This window comes from Xylaria bambusicola (assembly GCF_022495145.1).
Source record: "Xylaria bambusicola strain CBS 139988 unplaced genomic scaffold F5B22scaffold_8, whole genome shotgun sequence".
Classification (NCBI taxonomy): Eukaryota; Fungi; Ascomycota; class Sordariomycetes; order Xylariales; family Xylariaceae; genus Xylaria; species Xylaria bambusicola.
The window spans coordinates 41,973-58,908 of NW_025953561.1; the positions used below are offsets into that span (position 1 = coordinate 41,973).

The window sequence follows — 16,936 nt, forward strand, 5'->3', positions numbered from 1 at the left end:
TTTTCAACGAAACCGCCTCAATGACAACCGCGAAAAAGCGGCCAACATAATTGGTGTATGTTTGGCCATCTGGAATTGCAAGGCTCCTCAACTCTTCAACTTATGTGCACTTTACGGACGCGTTGAATTTCAAACTTCAGCCTTCATTTAGCCTTGACGATTTAAACTTCCAGCTTCGAGCTTCGAAGCACAGATAACAAAATTTAAATACTGTTGATTTTCTATGACTGGGAGTGTTCTTACTTTTTGTAGGTGGGCAGATACCGACAACTGAGACTATGATGATGACAACTCGTTTCTACGAGGATTCTGATGGCGATCAAAACTGTAACCGTTGTGTAGTCTTGCATGTCAAGCATGTTGCAATATCAAGTCGTCATAGATCTCTCTAAGATGTCACTATATAGAGACTCGTCCCCCATTGCCAGCCTAAATTCTTTATTAAATCACCAAGTCTAATATCAACTTTGACTAGACGCGCAAGACAGAAGCTGGAAGCTAAATATCCAAGATGAGTAGCAACTCTAATGCTATGGATCCACATCAGCACCCTTTGAAGGCGACTGCTGCCGCAATAAGTGCTTCAACTCAGGGAGGTAGCCTTTTCCCCTGGTAGCATGGTACCCGGCATTGGAGACTCACCCGACCCGTTGCTGCAATTCCACATGTTCTTCTACCGAGACGCACAATATCACCGCATTGGTATCAATCTTCACCAGGTCCCAGTTAATTGTCCTTTTATGGCTCAAAGTTTTGCTTCTCTCAATTTTGATGGTCAGATGAGGGTTGATGCCAACTATGCCGGCAACAAACAATACGCGCCCAACAGCTTCGCACATAAGTTTCGTCCCGACGCAGCCGAGACGCCGTACGTCGTCAACGATAACATTGTGAGCCGGAAGAGCCATTACTGGCATGAAGGAAAGAAGAGTGAATATGATCAGGTCCGTGAGCTGTTCACCAGGGTGATGAAAGAGGGTGAGAGACAAAACACCATTCGTAACATCGGTAAATACTTGACTATTTGCAAGTATCGGGAGATTCAGGCCTGTTTGTGTTGCTGATTGTGCTAAATCCCCAATAGAAAAAGTATATGGCACAGCAATACAACGTATCTCCAGAACTCGCGCAAGGGGCCTATGATCTACTAAAGAACCCGCATTTTAAGATGAATGAGGTAGAGAAGCTTGCCGAGACAGCCCAGGAATGGTACAAGGAGAAGAAATTCATGCCCAGCACTGGCGAAAAAATGGTAGGATAGGCCCCCACCATGCCCATTTACAACTTCTAAAACGGCTGTGCTGAACGAATTCATTTCACTAAAGGAACTCCCCAGTGTCGTTAAACAGGGGATAGGCTCGATCTTATGCCCATTAAGTATTATGACTAAGCTATTAATTTGTATACTCTTGAGCTCATTCTGGGAGCATCGAATATACTATGCTAAATGCGGAAAATGGTCTAGTGCTGTTCTATAGAGGAATCATATACGCAAACTGGTAACTTTGAACTTTTTCCGACCATAATCAGTTACTCCACCCCCACAGATACGACGGGATTATTTTCTAGGTTATTGTGTAAAACAGATGGTCCGTTGACCTAGAGACAGAGGCATCTTCGGAGATGGTTAGGAGCAACGATAGCGAGTACACATACGAAGTACGTAATCCAACCCTCCGCAATCCCAGTTCTTGACGAAACGGGAGGGGTGGATCACGGGAGCACCCAAATTCATTGACTCTCGTCGTTTTCCTTGGTATCAATATCAGTATGAGTTGGAGCTAGTGGTGAGATTTTCGACAAGGATCTACTAGACTGCCTTTTTGGTAAGCACACCGAGCACGCACATGGTAATGTCTTAGCCTAGTGCTGATTGTCAACACATAGCGCAAGAATCATGGCCAGTAACGCTTCGTTCCGATCTGTGACATGTCTTACAAACGTACTTGGCTACATCCGGATTTATCGGAGACATATGATTGGCTTTGGTCAGCGCTGAACCACGAGGCGCTCAAGAGGCTGAAGTCTGACGTACGGTGACCACTCAGATAGCTAACACCCGTGACATATCGGATGAGGGTGGGAGACCTCACATACATAACGAGCGAGTTGTGGACCTGAGGTATCCGGATCCCTCGGCAACAAAATCGAAAGATGAATGACTAAAGAAACTTCTAGCTCCCGACCGAAGTATTGTATAGCAATGGTCCCATGGAGTTTTTGTGTTAATTCACGCCAAAGGATGCTAGAAAATAAGGGAATGGCGAATTTGGTCTGATACTAACTCGACAAGTGCTAGAGCTTAAATCTCCATTACCTTAGTTGTATGTCTGCAACAGGAATGTCTTCCAAGGTTCCCATTATTACACCAGAGTGATGCTACCGGCTGGAGCAAGATGGTTAGTATATTCATTCTTACTCATAATGGCGCTCCACCCGCGTGGTCTTCGTGGAAGGTGTCTCAGTTAAGGCCTTAGTAGGACTCGTCTGTACCAAAATGCGTCACCTATCCTAATACTGTCTCACATCATAGTCAATAGTAGGAAATAGAGAGACACTATCCTAGGCATATCGGATGCGAATATTATTTGAATGGAAACTTATATATCGAAAAGCTAGTAGAGTAAATACATTTGGAAAGCTAAGATCCACGACCATTGACATTGCTGATTAGTCAGAAGGACGCGGATAGGTCTGAGAGCAGCGTATAAAATATACATAGCAAATCTTCTAGAATTATGAATTCAAATAGGGGCGATTCGGAAGATGCAGTCCTTCATTCATTACTACTTGCCACATTAAGCGTTCTGGGAATATATTACCTGACTCTACCGAACTCGGAAAATACTCAACTGGAGAAAGACGTATCCAAGAAAAAAAAAAAAAAACTCAGGACTATCCCTCATGAACACGATATATACACAAAACGTATCGAAAAGACAATGGGGCACTATTAGATCATTGTGTCAACAGATTTTTAAATATCCTTTGAGCCGGCCGCACAAGCTCGTGATCATGACCAAGCAGGGAAGTATAACTTCATGTGGTACTAGACCCAAAACAACGTGAGCAGGTAAAATCCACAAGATGTTACTGGTCCATGGTTGAGCGCAAGGATAAGAGCTGACAACCGTTCGTGATGTCTAGATGCTCATCTGATGTGAGCCACCATAACTGTGGAATGGGGGGATACGCCTAGTTGGGAACAAGACCTGTGGCGACTACAGCGGCTCATTTTCCGGATTTGACCAACACCACCAAGATTGTCGCCCCAAGAATTTTCTTGAGGATCGACCCAACATGATGCAGTACGCCCGCCCATGGATTCCGAAACCCAGCTAGCCAGATATAGAGGCGCAGTATCCCAGGGCCCGGTAGGCTTATCAACAAAACTAGCCGACCATACTATCGATGTCCACGGTTTTGGGGAAGTGGCTGGCGCAAGCGGCGGGCCATGATTCAGCATATAGTATAAAAGGATGCGCCTGAAGAATCACACCTGTCTACGAAACCAATTCTCTCTGTATCATTATCAGAGTCAATAAGGTCTCCTCTACAGCTTAAAACAATGAAACTCTTCCGCTTTCCAAGGCTATCTATAGCATGGCTCTTCAAACGATTGCTGAAAAGCAGTAACAAAGTGTCGCAGATATCCAATTCAACACGGCAGCCTCAGACTGTGAAAACGAAACCCCCACTGAAACCGGTCATCATCTTGATCCATGGCGCCTGGCATCTCCCAGGTGTCTGGAGAAAAGTAAAGCAGCGATTAGAAGCAGCCGGGTACGAAGTGTATACACCGAGACTGCTCACAGTGGTTGGGCCTGACCCAGTAGACTACTCGTGGCGCGTCGATGTGGCGGTGGTTCATGACATCGTCCTTCCCCTTTTCGACCAAGGCCGTCAAGCCGTCGTCGTAGGCCACTCCTACGGTGGCGTCGTTGCCACGGCATCAGTCGAGGGCCAGAGCGTCGCCGACCGACAATCTCGCGGCCTCAATGGGGGGTTTAGCGCTGTGGTGTACATCTGCGCATTCCCAATAGCCAAACGCGGGCTCTCTCTCCTATCGACGAATGGTGGAGATTACGATGAATGGATGGTCAAGGCTGATAAGAGGGTCAGTATATCCCGAAATTTGCATATATTTCCATTCATATTGACTGTATACTCATAGATACCCTGTTCAATGAAAGTCGTGCCGGGGGCTGCGGAGTTATATTACAGTGACTTGCCTTCGGACGAAGCGAACGAGTTACTGGCAGATGTTGAAACAAACTATCAGTCGCAGCGATCGTTCGAAGAGCCCTTGGGGTTCTGCGCCAATGACATCAGGATCCCCATGACATACCTGCTGTGTGAGGGAGATAAAGCTGTCCCAGTGGAAATTCAAGAGAAGATGGTAGCGGATATACCGAAAATGAAAACCCGACGCTGTACGGCGGGACACAGCCCCTTTTTAAGCCAGCCGGACTTTACCACTGAGGTAATTGTTGAGGCTGCCCAGAATGCACAATAACGGATGTATCAATGGGCTTGTTATATTGCCTGTAGATGAAGAGGTACCGACACGTTCTTTTCACCAATCTCCTATAGGGCTGGGCTCTTTCAATCTCATGAAAATGGCTGTGTATAACCGTGCAGCTCCGATGCACAACTCATAGCTCTGCTAGATAATGATCATCTCGCGAATAAGGCTCTCGACACCCTCTGAACTAAGAAGCGCCAACAGTGAAATGCAAGTTAACCCCGAGCTTGGTAATCGCGGTTAACATGAAGTGATCCGGATATTTGGGATGGCGACTGCAGCTCATGGCTTCGTAATACGGGTAGATGTGCATTGCATGGCGCCAGACATAGGCGAATATGCGGTCAGGGCGATCACGAACCCAATGGCCTGGGTATACCATGGGGATTGTGCAGTTGTCCCAATAATACGATCAGCCACAGATTTCCGGAAATGTCCTACCTATCTATAGACAGTGTACGCCACGGTGTTCGTTGGGGGGGATGCGGATGCGAGTAGTTGGAGCGGGCCAATCGAGCAGATTGTGATGTTGCACGAACCCCTCACCCACCAACGGAATTGAATGATGGGCGCAGATAGTCGAGATGCATTAGTTGCTTCTGCCGCCCCCTCCAATTGTATTTGGCTGCCGTCATTTCTTCGTCTACTTCGTAGAGCGCTGGGAGACCTGCTTTTAGTTCTTGCATAGGACTCTGCGCCCTCCACCTGTGATACTACAGCGCCCTCCCGGGTTTCTGCAAGAAGCATAGAGAACTTGGAATTATAAGAGATACCTACTCTCCATCCTCACAGTGAGAGAGCCTATACTGTTCATATGGCCTACTAAAGAGAGGGTTAGCTACAGTCATCTGTCGCAATTAACTCCTTACGTACTACTCACCGGATACTGTTATATCGGTTGTTGTGACTACTAATTGGACTTGTCGTTGCTTCAGGATCGCCTTCAATGCTGTTTAATTGATGTCATATGCACGTGTACCATCGCTCTTTATTATTATTTATTTTTAATAGAAAGAACGGTAGTTAAAATTCCAAGCGAAGAACAGCATTGATTTGCATGTTGTTGTAATTACTGGTAAGAGACAGCATTATCCGAAGCTATCTGAGTAGGTAGGCAGAGACTCTCCACATCACAATGTCCTCAGTGCTGACACGGAGCTCTGTTCCAGATCACGTATCTAGGCAACACGTCGGTCAAGGCAAGATTTAATATGTTTCCACAACATTATCGTGATATTTATTCGATGTCTGTGTCAGGTATCTTTTACTAATTGTATATGGGTATATGCCTAGGTTAGGTATGTAGTTATATATCACAAAATCGATAGATAACTCATTTAAGAACTCGTTTAAGTGCCTAAACAGGAGGCAAAGATGAAACACATGGCAGCCCCGCAGCGGGTGTTACAGATCTATTAGTGAGCCTGTTAGTGAGGTGCTAGTGAGGTGCTAGTGCAAGCTACCCCGCCAATCTTCCGTCACCTCCCTCTGGATCACCCTCCGTCAGCTTTCCCCCTCTTAGACACGGTCCTGGTCTTTATCCCCCATCTTTTAATAAACAGCTTCACACGCCTTGCACCATCAGAACTAGTTGTGAACAGCAGATTCAGGGTCGCAATTATCTCACAAATTTGCGACTTACCCATCCAGCTCGCTCACCTCCGCCCAATCCCCATTCCTCCTACGTCGCATCACGACACCACGATGGTAGACAGACCCAACAAGCCCGCTGCCCTGGCCACCACGCCGGGCCTGCCACCTCAGCCACAGGTCAACATTTCACATGCCAACTCGCGCGTCTCGGCCGTTCTCCCCACCGGCGAAAGCGTTGAAGTGCTTCTTTTCGGTGCCACTGTTATCAGCTGGAAGGACCGCGCCGGAAACGAGAAGCTGTGGCTCTCTGATGCTGCCAAGCTCGACGGATCCAAGGCCGTGAGAGGCGGGATTCCTCTCGTCTTCCCTGTAAGTAAGGAGAGGGGTAAGACATGTGAGAAGGGGCTGGCGCGCGCGAATTAAACCATCTGCAAAAAAGCCTCAGCTAACCAATGCCATTTCTTGCGTCGAATCAGGTCTTCGGCACTGCTCCTGACCATGCCGCCACCTCCAAACTTCCCCAACACGGCTTTGCGCGCAACTCGAAATGGGAATTCCTCGGCAAGTCGTCTTCTGAGTCAGCATCGACCACAAGTCACTCCGATGCCTCCGTCAAGCTAGACTTCGGTCTTTCATCCGCAACACTCGACGAGAAGACGAAAGGACTGTGGCCCTATACTTTCTCCGCCATCTATAGCGTAACCCTGACGCCAGAAGGCTTGAGCACCGGTATTGTCATTACGAATGATGGAAAAGAGCCCTTCGAATGTCAGGTCTTGTTGCACACATATCTGAGAATCAATGTAGGTCCAAGTCGCCATAGAGTGACACTAGTATGAGCACCGCATAAGCATTGTGTATACTAACACCCTGTTCATCCGTTCAGGATATCACAAAGGTCCAAGTTACCGGCCTTGAGGACTCGGAGTATATCGACAAGGTAGGTGGCGTCCAGACAAAGTCACAGTCCGGTGCTGTCACGATCACTGGCGAGACCGACCGCGTCTATACCCCTGCCAAAGGCCCATCATCGCCCGTCATCGTGACGGAAGGTGGCTCAACTGCTTTCAGTGTTGTACGCGACAACTTGAAGGATGTTGTAGTGTGGAACCCCTGGACAGAGAAGGCAGCTGGTATGGGCGATTTCGAGCCCAAGGACGGCTTCAAGAACATGATCTGCGTTGAAGCTGGCTCAGTGCGTGGCTGGACGGCACTGGAGACTGGGGATGCTTTCGAGGGCGCGCAGACGCTCTCGTATTAGCTACAAGAAAGAGCTGCTCGATTAGCGAGGACAGATAAATTGTGAGAAACCGCGGGAGAAAGTATGAAACCCACCGAAGTAGGAAGTGTATGACAGAGATCACTCACCTTGATACAAGGACTTTTGGAACCAGCGATGAAACGGTCTACTTTACTTACATGTCTTCTTCTGCCTGCGTAACACATCTCGCGATGGGTTTATAGAGCAATTACAAGCCAGCCAGCAAATCTGTTAGTTAGGACACCTCTACAAACATAGTACTAAATACTCGCCCCCATTGTTGATTCCTTGAAATCCGAATGGAGATGCATGGGACAAGGTACCATTACGCGAACCAAGCTCACTGCTTCTCATCCAGTGACACCGGCACGATGCGAGTAAGAAGTGAATACGCGTTCTCAACCAGTATCCAACTTAACTCCCAGTCCGCTATTTTCCCACCAGCACCAGAAGCATTATCTCCACCCCTCCTTCCTTTTCTCTTCCCCCGCCGCTTGCCTTCTTTTTCTTCTTCTAGCTTCTGCGTTTCTCTTAGAGAGAGATGGAAGACGTTGTGATGTCCGCAACGTGCGCATAGCGCCGTGTACGACCATTTGTCGTAGTCCCGACATGCGCAATCTTTGGCGCTGCACGCGTGGATCTCGGCTACTTGGCCCTTGCGTCGGCCTGTTATCGCCCGGTGCCTGAGCGCTGCGTAGGTCCCGCTGTCCCAGTTTGTGTAGTGCCGCAGCAGACGCGATAGACCCTCTGCGCCGGCGGATTCAGAGTGCGATGTTCGCGGGTGGCCGCAGCTGCAGAGGGGCGGCTTGGAGTCGTCGGGGGTTTGAGTTGGAATTGCTTCGTCGAAGTCGCTGCACGTGCATTCGCTTGTTGAGCATGGCGCGATCTGGGTAAGTCGTGTTTTCAAACCTGGGGATGAAGGTGATTCTCCGCTGCTCTCTTCTGTTGCATTACTGCTACTCCTTGGTTTCTCTTTCTGGTGCCCTGAGCAGACCCCCTGTGAGGTCGAGACTGGGAATTCTCTTGTGGTGTCCACGCGTCTTAACTTGGCGTAATACTCCTCTAGCACCCGCGCGCAGAGCACGAGGGCCGCGCTCTCGCGCGGCGCATTGATATTCTGGAGAATTATGCGCTGCCGTTCTGGCAGAGGGACGGGCTCATCGCGGGTGCATTCGTCCTCGCTTGTATATGGCGTGAAGTAGAAGTCTGAGAACTGCCGTATGCGGTCTAGAAATGGGCGGCCGTCACATGATACTATGGCGAGATTTGCGAGGACCTCGATTATTGCATTTTCTTCGTGAGCTGGATTTCCCCGTGTGCTTTCAGTATCCTGTCCACTTTTCTCCGTTCTGAGTTTCGTATCTGGCGCTATACTCTGGTACTCATTGGTCGATTCTGATGAAGACGGCGCGTAGGATGTTGTTGAGGGTGTTGACAGGGAATCAGATGCTGAGGGCCACAATAGTGGTAAGACTGCTCTTGCGCCCTGCAACACTTCCCGTAGAGAAGCATCTTGGCTGTCTTCGTACGAAGGAGGCGCCAAATTGCTATCTACGTTTGCTTGCGCCTCATTCCTGGCGCCAGCGCGCCAGCGGAAGAGAAACATGATTCCAGTATTCCTATACCACTCTATGCTTGGTAGCAGCAGTACGCGAAATGAGTCTGACAAATAACCTCCTTATGACAGAGTTACTAACTCATTCACTCATTGTTATAGCGATTCGCGCAACGCATATCTTTGAGAAGGGAGAACAGTGCTTATTATATCGCTGTCAAGACAGGTACCCCACATTGCTTCGTTGTGTTCCATGGTGTCTCGGTGTCGTAGAAGTCATAGCGTGCTCATCCATGGCACCGAAAGGTGGGTGCTGCCAAGTTGATTGACCAAGTGGCGCCGAGCGACGAACAAGCGATAGTAACGGCAGCCCGGAGTGGGTGGTCAGCCAAAACCCGTTCAAGAATGCATTCTGAGAAAATAGTGTTAGTGATGGTACCAAATCTATACTTATTCGATTAGTCCAAGACGCGGTTTCTGTAATAAAATAGCCCAGACTTAATGAATACAGCTGGTTACAAGGCCATCGCTTCGTTTCCCATTCTTGACCTGTTAGCCCAAGGTTGAAATCATGAACGCCTTAGGCCAAGTGCGGCTGAGTCTTGGGGTTCGAAGCTAGACAAGCGTCCGGCTTAAACCGAGATGGCTTTGTGAGACTTCAGCTGCTAGTCTAGTCTTCCACAAATCACCCCCCTTGCCACTCCGCCGCGCGAACCCTACCTACGCTGCAGAAACAAGCTCTTACTACAGATAGATAATACTCGGATTCAGACGAGGCTGGAAACGAGCCTTAAGATGACCCCAACTAACTCGAGGGCGTTCTTGATGACGATGATGAGGATATATCTGAGTCAAGCCCGGAGCTGGTGTGAACTTGGCCCGCGTTGGGCTCAGTGATCCATTATGCTTTGTTTAACATTTAATAGTCGGATTTGTGTCAAGGTAATACTGAGTGCTCAAATTTATCTTGTAAGCATTTGTACGTTCGATCTCTTCTAGGTTTAATGCGAATTATACTGGGTTAATTTAGCTATTCTACTAGATCGAAAGGAAGGGAGAGCTCGAACACCAATAGTTGTTGTCATGTTCCTACGGCAACAAAGAAATTATCCGTATATAGCTTTACCCCAGGCACGAAGGCTTCTCGCTAGGAAATTATCCTACAAACCCCAAGGTTGCAATCAAGATCTCCCAGTTTACCGAGGCAGTCAAAGGCCCGTTCCTGTAATCTGTCGGGTAGCGAATATTGATCTGTCAGGACCCGAAGCATCGTCGCATAAAGCATCATCAATAATCATTTCCGATCTCACATGCCGTCACTACTCTTCGACAGTCTTTGTGACTAGCCTACCTTGTATGGCTCCTGGCGTAATGACAGCCTAACTTCTTCTAGCCAGCAGGCTTCAAAGGGCTCTCTTGTGTCCATTGAGTTCCCGCTCACGGTACTCCATGAATCTTTGAAATACGGCGTCGGTCGCTTCATCTTTAAGGACCATAAGCGGGTGCGTATCATCAAGGGACAGTTCTGTGGATGACCACGATTCCCACGATATGTCGTCACTGTCATCATTGGCAGCTAATTCGTCCTGATTCACAACACCTTTCATTTCATTATCGTTTTTCAGACTATGTTGGCCAGATACCTCGATATTTCCTGTACTGTAGCGTCCGAGTTCTTGAAGGGGCGTTGCGTAATCCTGCCCTCGTCCACTGTCTCGTTCATCAAACGTTGAAGAGTCACTCTTGGGATGCCGTATGCAATGGTCCCATTTGCGATAAGCCCTCTGATAGTGGCAATGAAGTGGATGAAATAGCATCCCCTGCAAGTCTGCCCAACTTACGATGGTATATTTCATAATCAGAGCCCTAGCTCTCATTCGAAGGGTGTCAGGGATCTTTTTACTTTGTACTATTGGGAAATCGTTGGTATACCAGGAGTTACATTCCTCGATTGATTCTTACACCAGTATAAAGTTATATATAAGCTTATTTAACTTAAATTCATCTAAGGCATAGGGTAAGGAATATTGAAAAGAACATGACAGGTCCATTCAAGCTCGTCAGGGAACCTATTATATAAATCATTAATATATAGTTAAATATAGCTTGTCTCGAAGTTAGACCAACGTCTGGCTTAAGGCAAGATACCTTTTTAAGGCTTTAGCTACCAGTCATCCACACATATCCCTGCTATTCGTGGAGCAAGTGTTCGAAGACAGGATCACAACATACAACTAGCCATCGCTATCGAAAACATCCTGAAACTCTCAACAAGCCATTTGGAAATTTAAAGAACAGTGGCCTTTTTTTCTTTGTCAATGACTCATTACTCGCCTTTGTCGTCAGAACAGATGAACCTGATGCTTCAAAGAGCTTGTTGTAAACTACATACAAAAGCAATGTTCGTATCTTATCTACGATATAACTACAGTATACACCTCGCCTGCCGGTTTTAGCTTCCCGCGGACGAAACCCGTATAACGTGATTTGAAAATGTGTATCGAACATTACCACGAGGTATTTTGCCCCAAGTGCCTGCAGAATGTCGGCACAGGCTTCACAGGCACGCGTACCTACTGTAAGTACTTCTATGAGTACAACATCTGCTATGTTGAAGAATACCAGCTATGCAAAGAAGCTCGGTCTGTAGCGCCGCCGTACTCCCCCTTCGGAGAAGAACTTTACCATCATAAATGCATCCCGCAGTGTCATCGTAGATCCCTTAGGTGGAGATGGCGCGATCTAGTTACTAGGTTGTGCCGAAAGCTAGGCATTCAAGTCTGCGAACAATAGGGTCATAACTTTACCGTTCTTATCTAATTGTATCCTCGTAGGGGAGTGTATCAGCGTCGGTTGTTTAAACTAATCGGTACTCTTTAGTTTTATTGTATTCTTTGTTTTGGAGTTATGCGACGAATTCGACATTAGGACAATGGTAGGGGCGAAACGAAGTGATTCTTAACATTTCAATAGATTCCTTCATTTTACAATTTGATTGATAAATTCCAAACATCCAATGCCACAGCAGTAGCTGTGAGCGTAGTAGCATACCCGACTAAGATTCCCATGCCAACTGCCGGTCCTACATCCAACGTGGGCACTGTCATATTAACAAGTCCGGTCGCCAGATTCGCAAGAAGGAAAAGAGCCAAGCCGTTCCGGTTGTAAGCTCGTAGCACTGTGCTTGTGGCTGCATAGTACGCTTCTTGTTCAGATTTGGAATCGGTGGAATGATGAAAGGCCGGGAAAAATACAGTCTCTACAAAACAGAAGCCCAATAGCTGCGCCGAATTGTAGGCAGCAACCCATAGAATATAAGGCAAGTTGGCCAAGCGTCGAGAAACGTCCAAACCTGCGCCATATTTAAAATGGGTTGCGAAGAAATACAATGTGGTACATGCAGCAGCCCAGATACCCATCCGTATTAAGAGAGTAGTTCGCTGAGTGGCATTGTTCGCGTTGTGACTTGAAATCAAGTTTCTCGGCAAGATAAACATTCCCATATCTTGCCCAGCTAGAAAGATGGCCAGGTAGCCCACGAGACTGCAAACGCCCTCTCTGTTCATAGAGAGAAGATCTGTCCGGGGCGCAGTAAGAATAAAGGCTTTAAGAGACGTACACTCAAGGAGAATCTGGTATACGAGGCCTAGAAATATAGCTAGAGAGGCGTAGGATGGCATCACCTTGAGCACAGACTGGGAGATAGCGACAAACGGAGGAAGGAAGCCAAGAGTAAAGAAAAAGTTCCAATGAACACCATACTCAGTCACATGCTCGGCATAGTCAAGCCCCTTGACGGTAATGAGGCGCACTACACCTAGGACAAGAAGCGGCAAAGAGTGCCGCATTGAGTGGATAAGACGCTGAGATAGCGGGGTGGTTCGGTTTTCGGCTCTTTCTTTCAGCAACGGCCGAGCAGCCACAATGCCAGCCGAGAAGACAAACGACCCGACACCCAAATCCATCATAGACGTGCCCCAGGTCTCAACCTTGGCAAAACGCCGTGGAAATAGCCTGAAATCAACGGCCAGTATAGCAAGACACGTCAAGACTAGCAACGAACCCCTGTATGTTGTCAAGAATGGCTTTGTAGAGAGGGCTGTTAGAGAGCTAGAAGGCCTGCTCTGGCCTTGCGCAGCTGGTGGAAGCTTAGGCTTTTTCCTTTTTGCGATGACTGGGTTCGGGGGGAGAGCATAAACAAAGATTGCCGGTACAACGAACAGACCACATAGCAACAAAGGCGTATCGGCATAAAGGGTCATGGCGAGTAAAGGGGCAAGAACGTTGAGAAAGAGGTCGACGAGGAAACTCAGGGGTTTGTATGGCTTGAAGAAGGATTGTCGCGACTGGAGGACGGACCATAGCACGAATGCGACCTGCGATTCTTGCGAGTTAGCTCAATGCATAGCTGCAGCTGGTACAAGAGGCTCCGCTTACAGGCCCAGCAGCTGTCACATAGTTAATCTCAGATATTGAGCCTCCTGAGAGGTTAGACACAAAATCCTCCTTCAACTGCTTGTAACTCGTGTTGCTGGCAGCCATTGCGAATGTGGTGGCGTGAAGTTAAGGAAGAGGATTTCTCATTGATAAGCAGCAGACCAGAGCATCGCGGCCAGCGCGACAGAGCCGAAAGCAAGTCGAAACGCGTAGGAATCGATCTGAACACGACCCAATCTTGCGAAATCTGACATGTGTTGTCGAGGAGAGCTTGGGAATTTGGGATGGTGGGATGATTCAGTCAAGCACATTTTAGATGGACAGGGGAAGGACAGATCGCGGAAGGATGCAGCCAGTGACGCTTGGCGCTGGAGCTAGGTACCTGGGTAAGGGTCTGGTCCACCACTAAAGCCAGTAAAGCCCAGGAACTGGACCCTGAATCAGACGTCCCCTGTACAGACGGGACGACAACATAACTGCTTTCTTTCTTTCTTTAGTCTTTGCTCATGTCTATCAAACGTTGCAGCGCTCATTCATCGATATTCGTGAGATTGACTACGCCAGTAAGACCGTACATGCTTTTCAGCTATGCATGTGAAATGTCTCGAAAGGGTCACCTATGATGAGTTAGCCAGCCCTCACAATAGTCCAAACCACCTCGTCGATTATGCAAGTTCCATGCAGATAGAAACTTATTCGGTTTGGCGAGCTGCTTTTCGACGACGTCAATCGATTTCCTAGGCTTGACAAAGGCCTCTCATGTAGTGTCGGGGATAATTCAGTGACAAAAGCCGCAAAATCTGTCAGCCACTGACCAAGGAGGCGAGTTGAAAGTCCGAGCCACTTGATTACCTTCCAGGTCCAGTTGGATCCTCAGTTCTTTCACTCAACACGGCACGCCACACCCATGAAAGATATGCCTTTGTCAGCAAGTCTCAGATGTCTCACGAGAATTCCTCACATCCTCGTGCCTTTCACATTTTCTGGCGGTACGGGCCGCGAGTGAGTCAAAACATCTTGGCGTTGGGACTTGTACCTAGACCTCGGGATGCCTTGATGTTCTTTGACTCAACTGGTACCCCCTTGTCTTTTGGCCTACCCATGATAAGCACTCTCAAAAGCTCCCATCATGTTTGTAATCGCTTTTGAAAGCCTTAATATCATTTGGCCCGGCGTTATGTGGGAGACCTATTTCTGATTCTACACCCACCCACCCACACGCTTAAGCAATACCCCAACATTCGCTGAGACCAGAGCAAGAAACGACATCTATATACAATACGACACTCTTCTCCCTTTTTGCTTTTTCCGATGACAACTCATGTGAACGCATCGGGGCGGCCTACTCTCGCACCCCTATGGACCAACTCTAAGGGCCTCGGCCAACGGCCGACAGCGGCTTTCCGCGCCGCTCAAGGTCCATTGCTGTCACCATCGCCCATGTCTGCAGCCACAGTTGCTAGTCCCGTGTACCCAATCTCTTTTGATAAAGCCTTGCGGAGGAAAGACCGAGCTCTTCTTGATAGTCTCAATCACAAGACCAGCCCCTTGAGTGCATCAAGTCCTAAATCGCTTCCGTCAAGCGACGGACAGTCGCCCTTAGTTTCCAAGCTCGAGCACGCCAGCATACATCTCACAACTTCTGGAGAAGCCCAGTCACCTAAGTCTCCAGAAGGTGTACAAGATATATTGCTGACAACGAAAGAGTCCCGTCAGTTTAGCGCACAGGAAGACCATGGCAACATAAGAACATCTGATGTCTTTGTTATCGCACGTTCCATACGCCGCAATAGCACTTCTGCTGCTGAGGACTCGGGCCCTTTCTGGGAAGCAGAATCATCTAGCGCAAAGACTTCACATCGACTCACGCTGAGGGCTATTGTCCGTCCTAAGAGCCCCAGGAGACAGACTTTTCTTATTCAACGGAATCTTGATATTGATGAACTACGGGCAACGGCTTCCGCCAGCATTGCAGAGAAAGGTTTTCCAAACTCGTCGCCGCTCAAAGCTAATCGTAAACCCTTACCGGTTCCCTCAAAGTGGTCGTCAATTAGCAAAGATCCAAGAACAGTACGCACTGCTGACTCTTTCATCCCACGTTGATGTTGCTTATTTGAAAAACTCTCTTGACCGTTGATACAACACAGGAATTTAATATTTTGTAGGCACTATCCTCTTCACATGCCGAGACACACTCGAGGAACGCGTCGCATTCTATCGACTACGATAAACTGATCGGTGATTCAAAGACGGTCCCCATTCGTATGTTTTCGCATTGCCAATCGTTTCATATGTCACCGCCTATCACCGTTTTATCAACTTTAAGTCCCACACTTCTTTCTATTAGCTTCAGTACAATATACCGCCAGCTATAAATTACACAAGCTAACTTGCTACTATAGATACTCATTACACGATATCTGCTCTCCCCGCGCTTGCCATATTGCTCACCTCCGGTCATATTCAGAATGGAGACGTCATTTATCTTCCCGTACCTCACGCGGAATCATGGCCGCAGACTGTTCGCTATATTTATACGGGTCGGGGTGAATTGACAACTAGCATGCGTGAAAACATTCTCTACCTAGGTGGACGAGTCTAGTACGACGGAAGAATATACATTTAATCAAGTAACTAACGTAGTATAGGTTGGGGAGGAGTTATAGGGTATGTCAAAATATAAATGAGTTCAACAAAGACAGCATACCCAAGCATCTATGACTAACGTTACTGTACACGACTTCTACTATTTGTGAAGCATCCCCGACTACGAACCATCAATAAAGGATCTTCATCAGTGTCCCAGACGCGTTTCAATATCTACCATAACATAACTAACTTCCACCCTTCTCGATGTCTAGCGCACCTAAAAACTATTCAATTGTGTTGATGTATCATATACAATAACAGCTAGCGCAATCACTATGAAGTTTAGTGAGGATCGCAAGCAGTTACTGCCATGTGTGTATAAAGACCCCTGAGAATATCAGTTGATCTCACTATTCTAATTCACATTATACTATATTTCCTAAGATATTAGTATATTAAAACCACAAACTCTGTGGATATGTTACATTAGATAGTCGATCATGTCCTTAGAGATATGTATGATGTTATGTATTAGTACCTAACCCGGGTTAGAAAGGATGCAGAAATGTGAACGCACATGTTGTCGAGCTTTTCCAACTCCCATAGTATCTAACCCACTAACACCCGCTCGAGAGATTAATGAGATCTATGTCGACAACATGATGGTATCTAGTCTCTCCTCAGTTTCTTGTAGGAGCCCTGTTCCCTACTTTATTAAGTGATGATAGCTAGGTCAGCAGCGCCAACTCCCTTCATTGTCCAGCATTTCCTTCTCGACGCCATCTCTCTCAACTAGTCACATAGCTAAAAGATTATGCAAAACTAATACCGCGATGTGATGTGGTGTAGCCTTGCTAGGCTGAAGATAGCTAAGAACATAACAGTCCGTAGGGAAGACTTGTCTCAGACGTGGGCGGGGATAGTAGTCTATAGGCATTTATGATTGCATCTGAGGGGCTGAGTGTAGCGAAGCTCA

General features: G+C 47.5%; 6 protein-coding genes across 6 annotated transcripts; 4 read left to right on the plus strand and 2 right to left on the minus strand.

Moving 5' to 3' along the window:
• Window positions 1-617: 617 nt before the first annotated feature.
• On the plus strand, window positions 618-1,261 carry F5B22DRAFT_643629 (catalase-like domain-containing protein; the record flags this gene model as incomplete). Its single annotated transcript, XM_047978298.1, has 2 exons — window positions 618-944; window positions 1,085-1,261. 2 exons carry the CDS (start codon window positions 618-620, stop codon window positions 1,259-1,261), a joined length of 504 nt encoding a protein of 167 aa, XP_047833483.1.
• A 2,058-nt stretch (window positions 1,262-3,319) lies between these two features.
• On the plus strand, window positions 3,320-4,741 carry F5B22DRAFT_539174 (Alpha/beta hydrolase fold-1). Its single transcript, XM_047972822.1, has 2 exons — window positions 3,320-4,117; window positions 4,175-4,741. Exons 1-2 carry the CDS (start codon window positions 3,569-3,571, stop codon window positions 4,514-4,516), a joined length of 891 nt encoding a protein of 296 aa, XP_047833484.1. The 5' UTR covers window positions 3,320-3,568; the 3' UTR covers window positions 4,517-4,741.
• A 1,030-nt stretch (window positions 4,742-5,771) lies between these two features.
• Window positions 5,772-7,549, plus strand: F5B22DRAFT_539185 (galactose mutarotase-like domain-containing protein). The gene is made up of 3 exons (XM_047972823.1): window positions 5,772-6,487; window positions 6,595-6,921; window positions 7,005-7,549. Exons 1-3 carry the CDS (start codon window positions 6,230-6,232, stop codon window positions 7,377-7,379), a joined length of 960 nt encoding a protein of 319 aa, XP_047833485.1. The 5' UTR covers window positions 5,772-6,229; the 3' UTR covers window positions 7,380-7,549.
• F5B22DRAFT_539222 (uncharacterized protein) lies at window positions 7,506-9,465 on the minus strand. Its single transcript, XM_047972824.1, has one exon. It carries the CDS (start codon window positions 8,983-8,985, stop codon window positions 7,720-7,722), a length of 1,266 nt encoding a protein of 421 aa, XP_047833486.1. The 5' UTR covers window positions 8,986-9,465; the 3' UTR covers window positions 7,506-7,719.
• A 2,296-nt stretch (window positions 9,466-11,761) lies between these two features.
• Window positions 11,762-13,687, minus strand: F5B22DRAFT_595084 (GWT1-domain-containing protein). The gene is made up of 2 exons (XM_047974116.1): window positions 13,372-13,687; window positions 11,762-13,310 (listed from the first exon to the last, which is right to left on the minus strand). The coding sequence occupies exons 1-2, from the start codon at window positions 13,474-13,476 to the stop codon at window positions 11,919-11,921; spliced, it is 1,497 nt and encodes a 498-aa protein (XP_047833487.1). The 5' UTR covers window positions 13,477-13,687; the 3' UTR covers window positions 11,762-11,918.
• Window positions 13,688-14,601: 914 nt separating this feature from the next.
• On the plus strand, window positions 14,602-16,369 carry F5B22DRAFT_539259 (uncharacterized protein). Its single transcript, XM_047972825.1, has 3 exons — window positions 14,602-15,441; window positions 15,537-15,633; window positions 15,774-16,369. Exons 1-3 carry the CDS (start codon window positions 14,683-14,685, stop codon window positions 15,971-15,973), a joined length of 1,056 nt encoding a protein of 351 aa, XP_047833488.1. The 5' UTR covers window positions 14,602-14,682; the 3' UTR covers window positions 15,974-16,369.
• Window positions 16,370-16,936: the final 567 nt, after the last annotated feature.

Coding starts and splice junctions, on each gene's coding strand:
- F5B22DRAFT_539174 (XM_047972822.1), top strand. CDS start 3,569: ATGAAACTCTTCCGCTTTCCAAGGCTATCTATAGCATGGCTCTTCAAA. Junction 4,118..4,174: donor TGGTCAAGGCTGATAAGAGG/GTCAGTATATCC, acceptor GTATACTCATAG/ATACCCTGTTCAATGAAAGT.
- F5B22DRAFT_539185 (XM_047972823.1), top strand. CDS start 6,230: ATGGTAGACAGACCCAACAAGCCCGCTGCCCTGGCCACCACGCCGGGC. Junction 6,488..6,594: donor GGATTCCTCTCGTCTTCCCT/GTAAGTAAGGAG, acceptor GCGTCGAATCAG/GTCTTCGGCACTGCTCCTGA. Junction 6,922..7,004: donor ACACATATCTGAGAATCAAT/GTAGGTCCAAGT, acceptor TCATCCGTTCAG/GATATCACAAAGGTCCAAGT.
- F5B22DRAFT_539222 (XM_047972824.1), bottom strand. CDS start 8,985: ATGTTTCTCTTCCGCTGGCGCGCTGGCGCCAGGAATGAGGCGCAAGCA.
- F5B22DRAFT_595084 (XM_047974116.1), bottom strand. CDS start 13,476: ATGGCTGCCAGCAACACGAGTTACAAGCAGTTGAAGGAGGATTTTGTG. Junction 13,311..13,371: donor ATGTGACAGCTGCTGGGCCT/GTAAGCGGAGCC, acceptor CAAGAATCGCAG/GTCGCATTCGTGCTATGGTC.
- F5B22DRAFT_539259 (XM_047972825.1), top strand. CDS start 14,683: ATGACAACTCATGTGAACGCATCGGGGCGGCCTACTCTCGCACCCCTA. Junction 15,442..15,536: donor TTAGCAAAGATCCAAGAACA/GTACGCACTGCT, acceptor AATATTTTGTAG/GCACTATCCTCTTCACATGC. Junction 15,634..15,773: donor TTCAAAGACGGTCCCCATTC/GTATGTTTTCGC, acceptor TTGCTACTATAG/ATACTCATTACACGATATCT.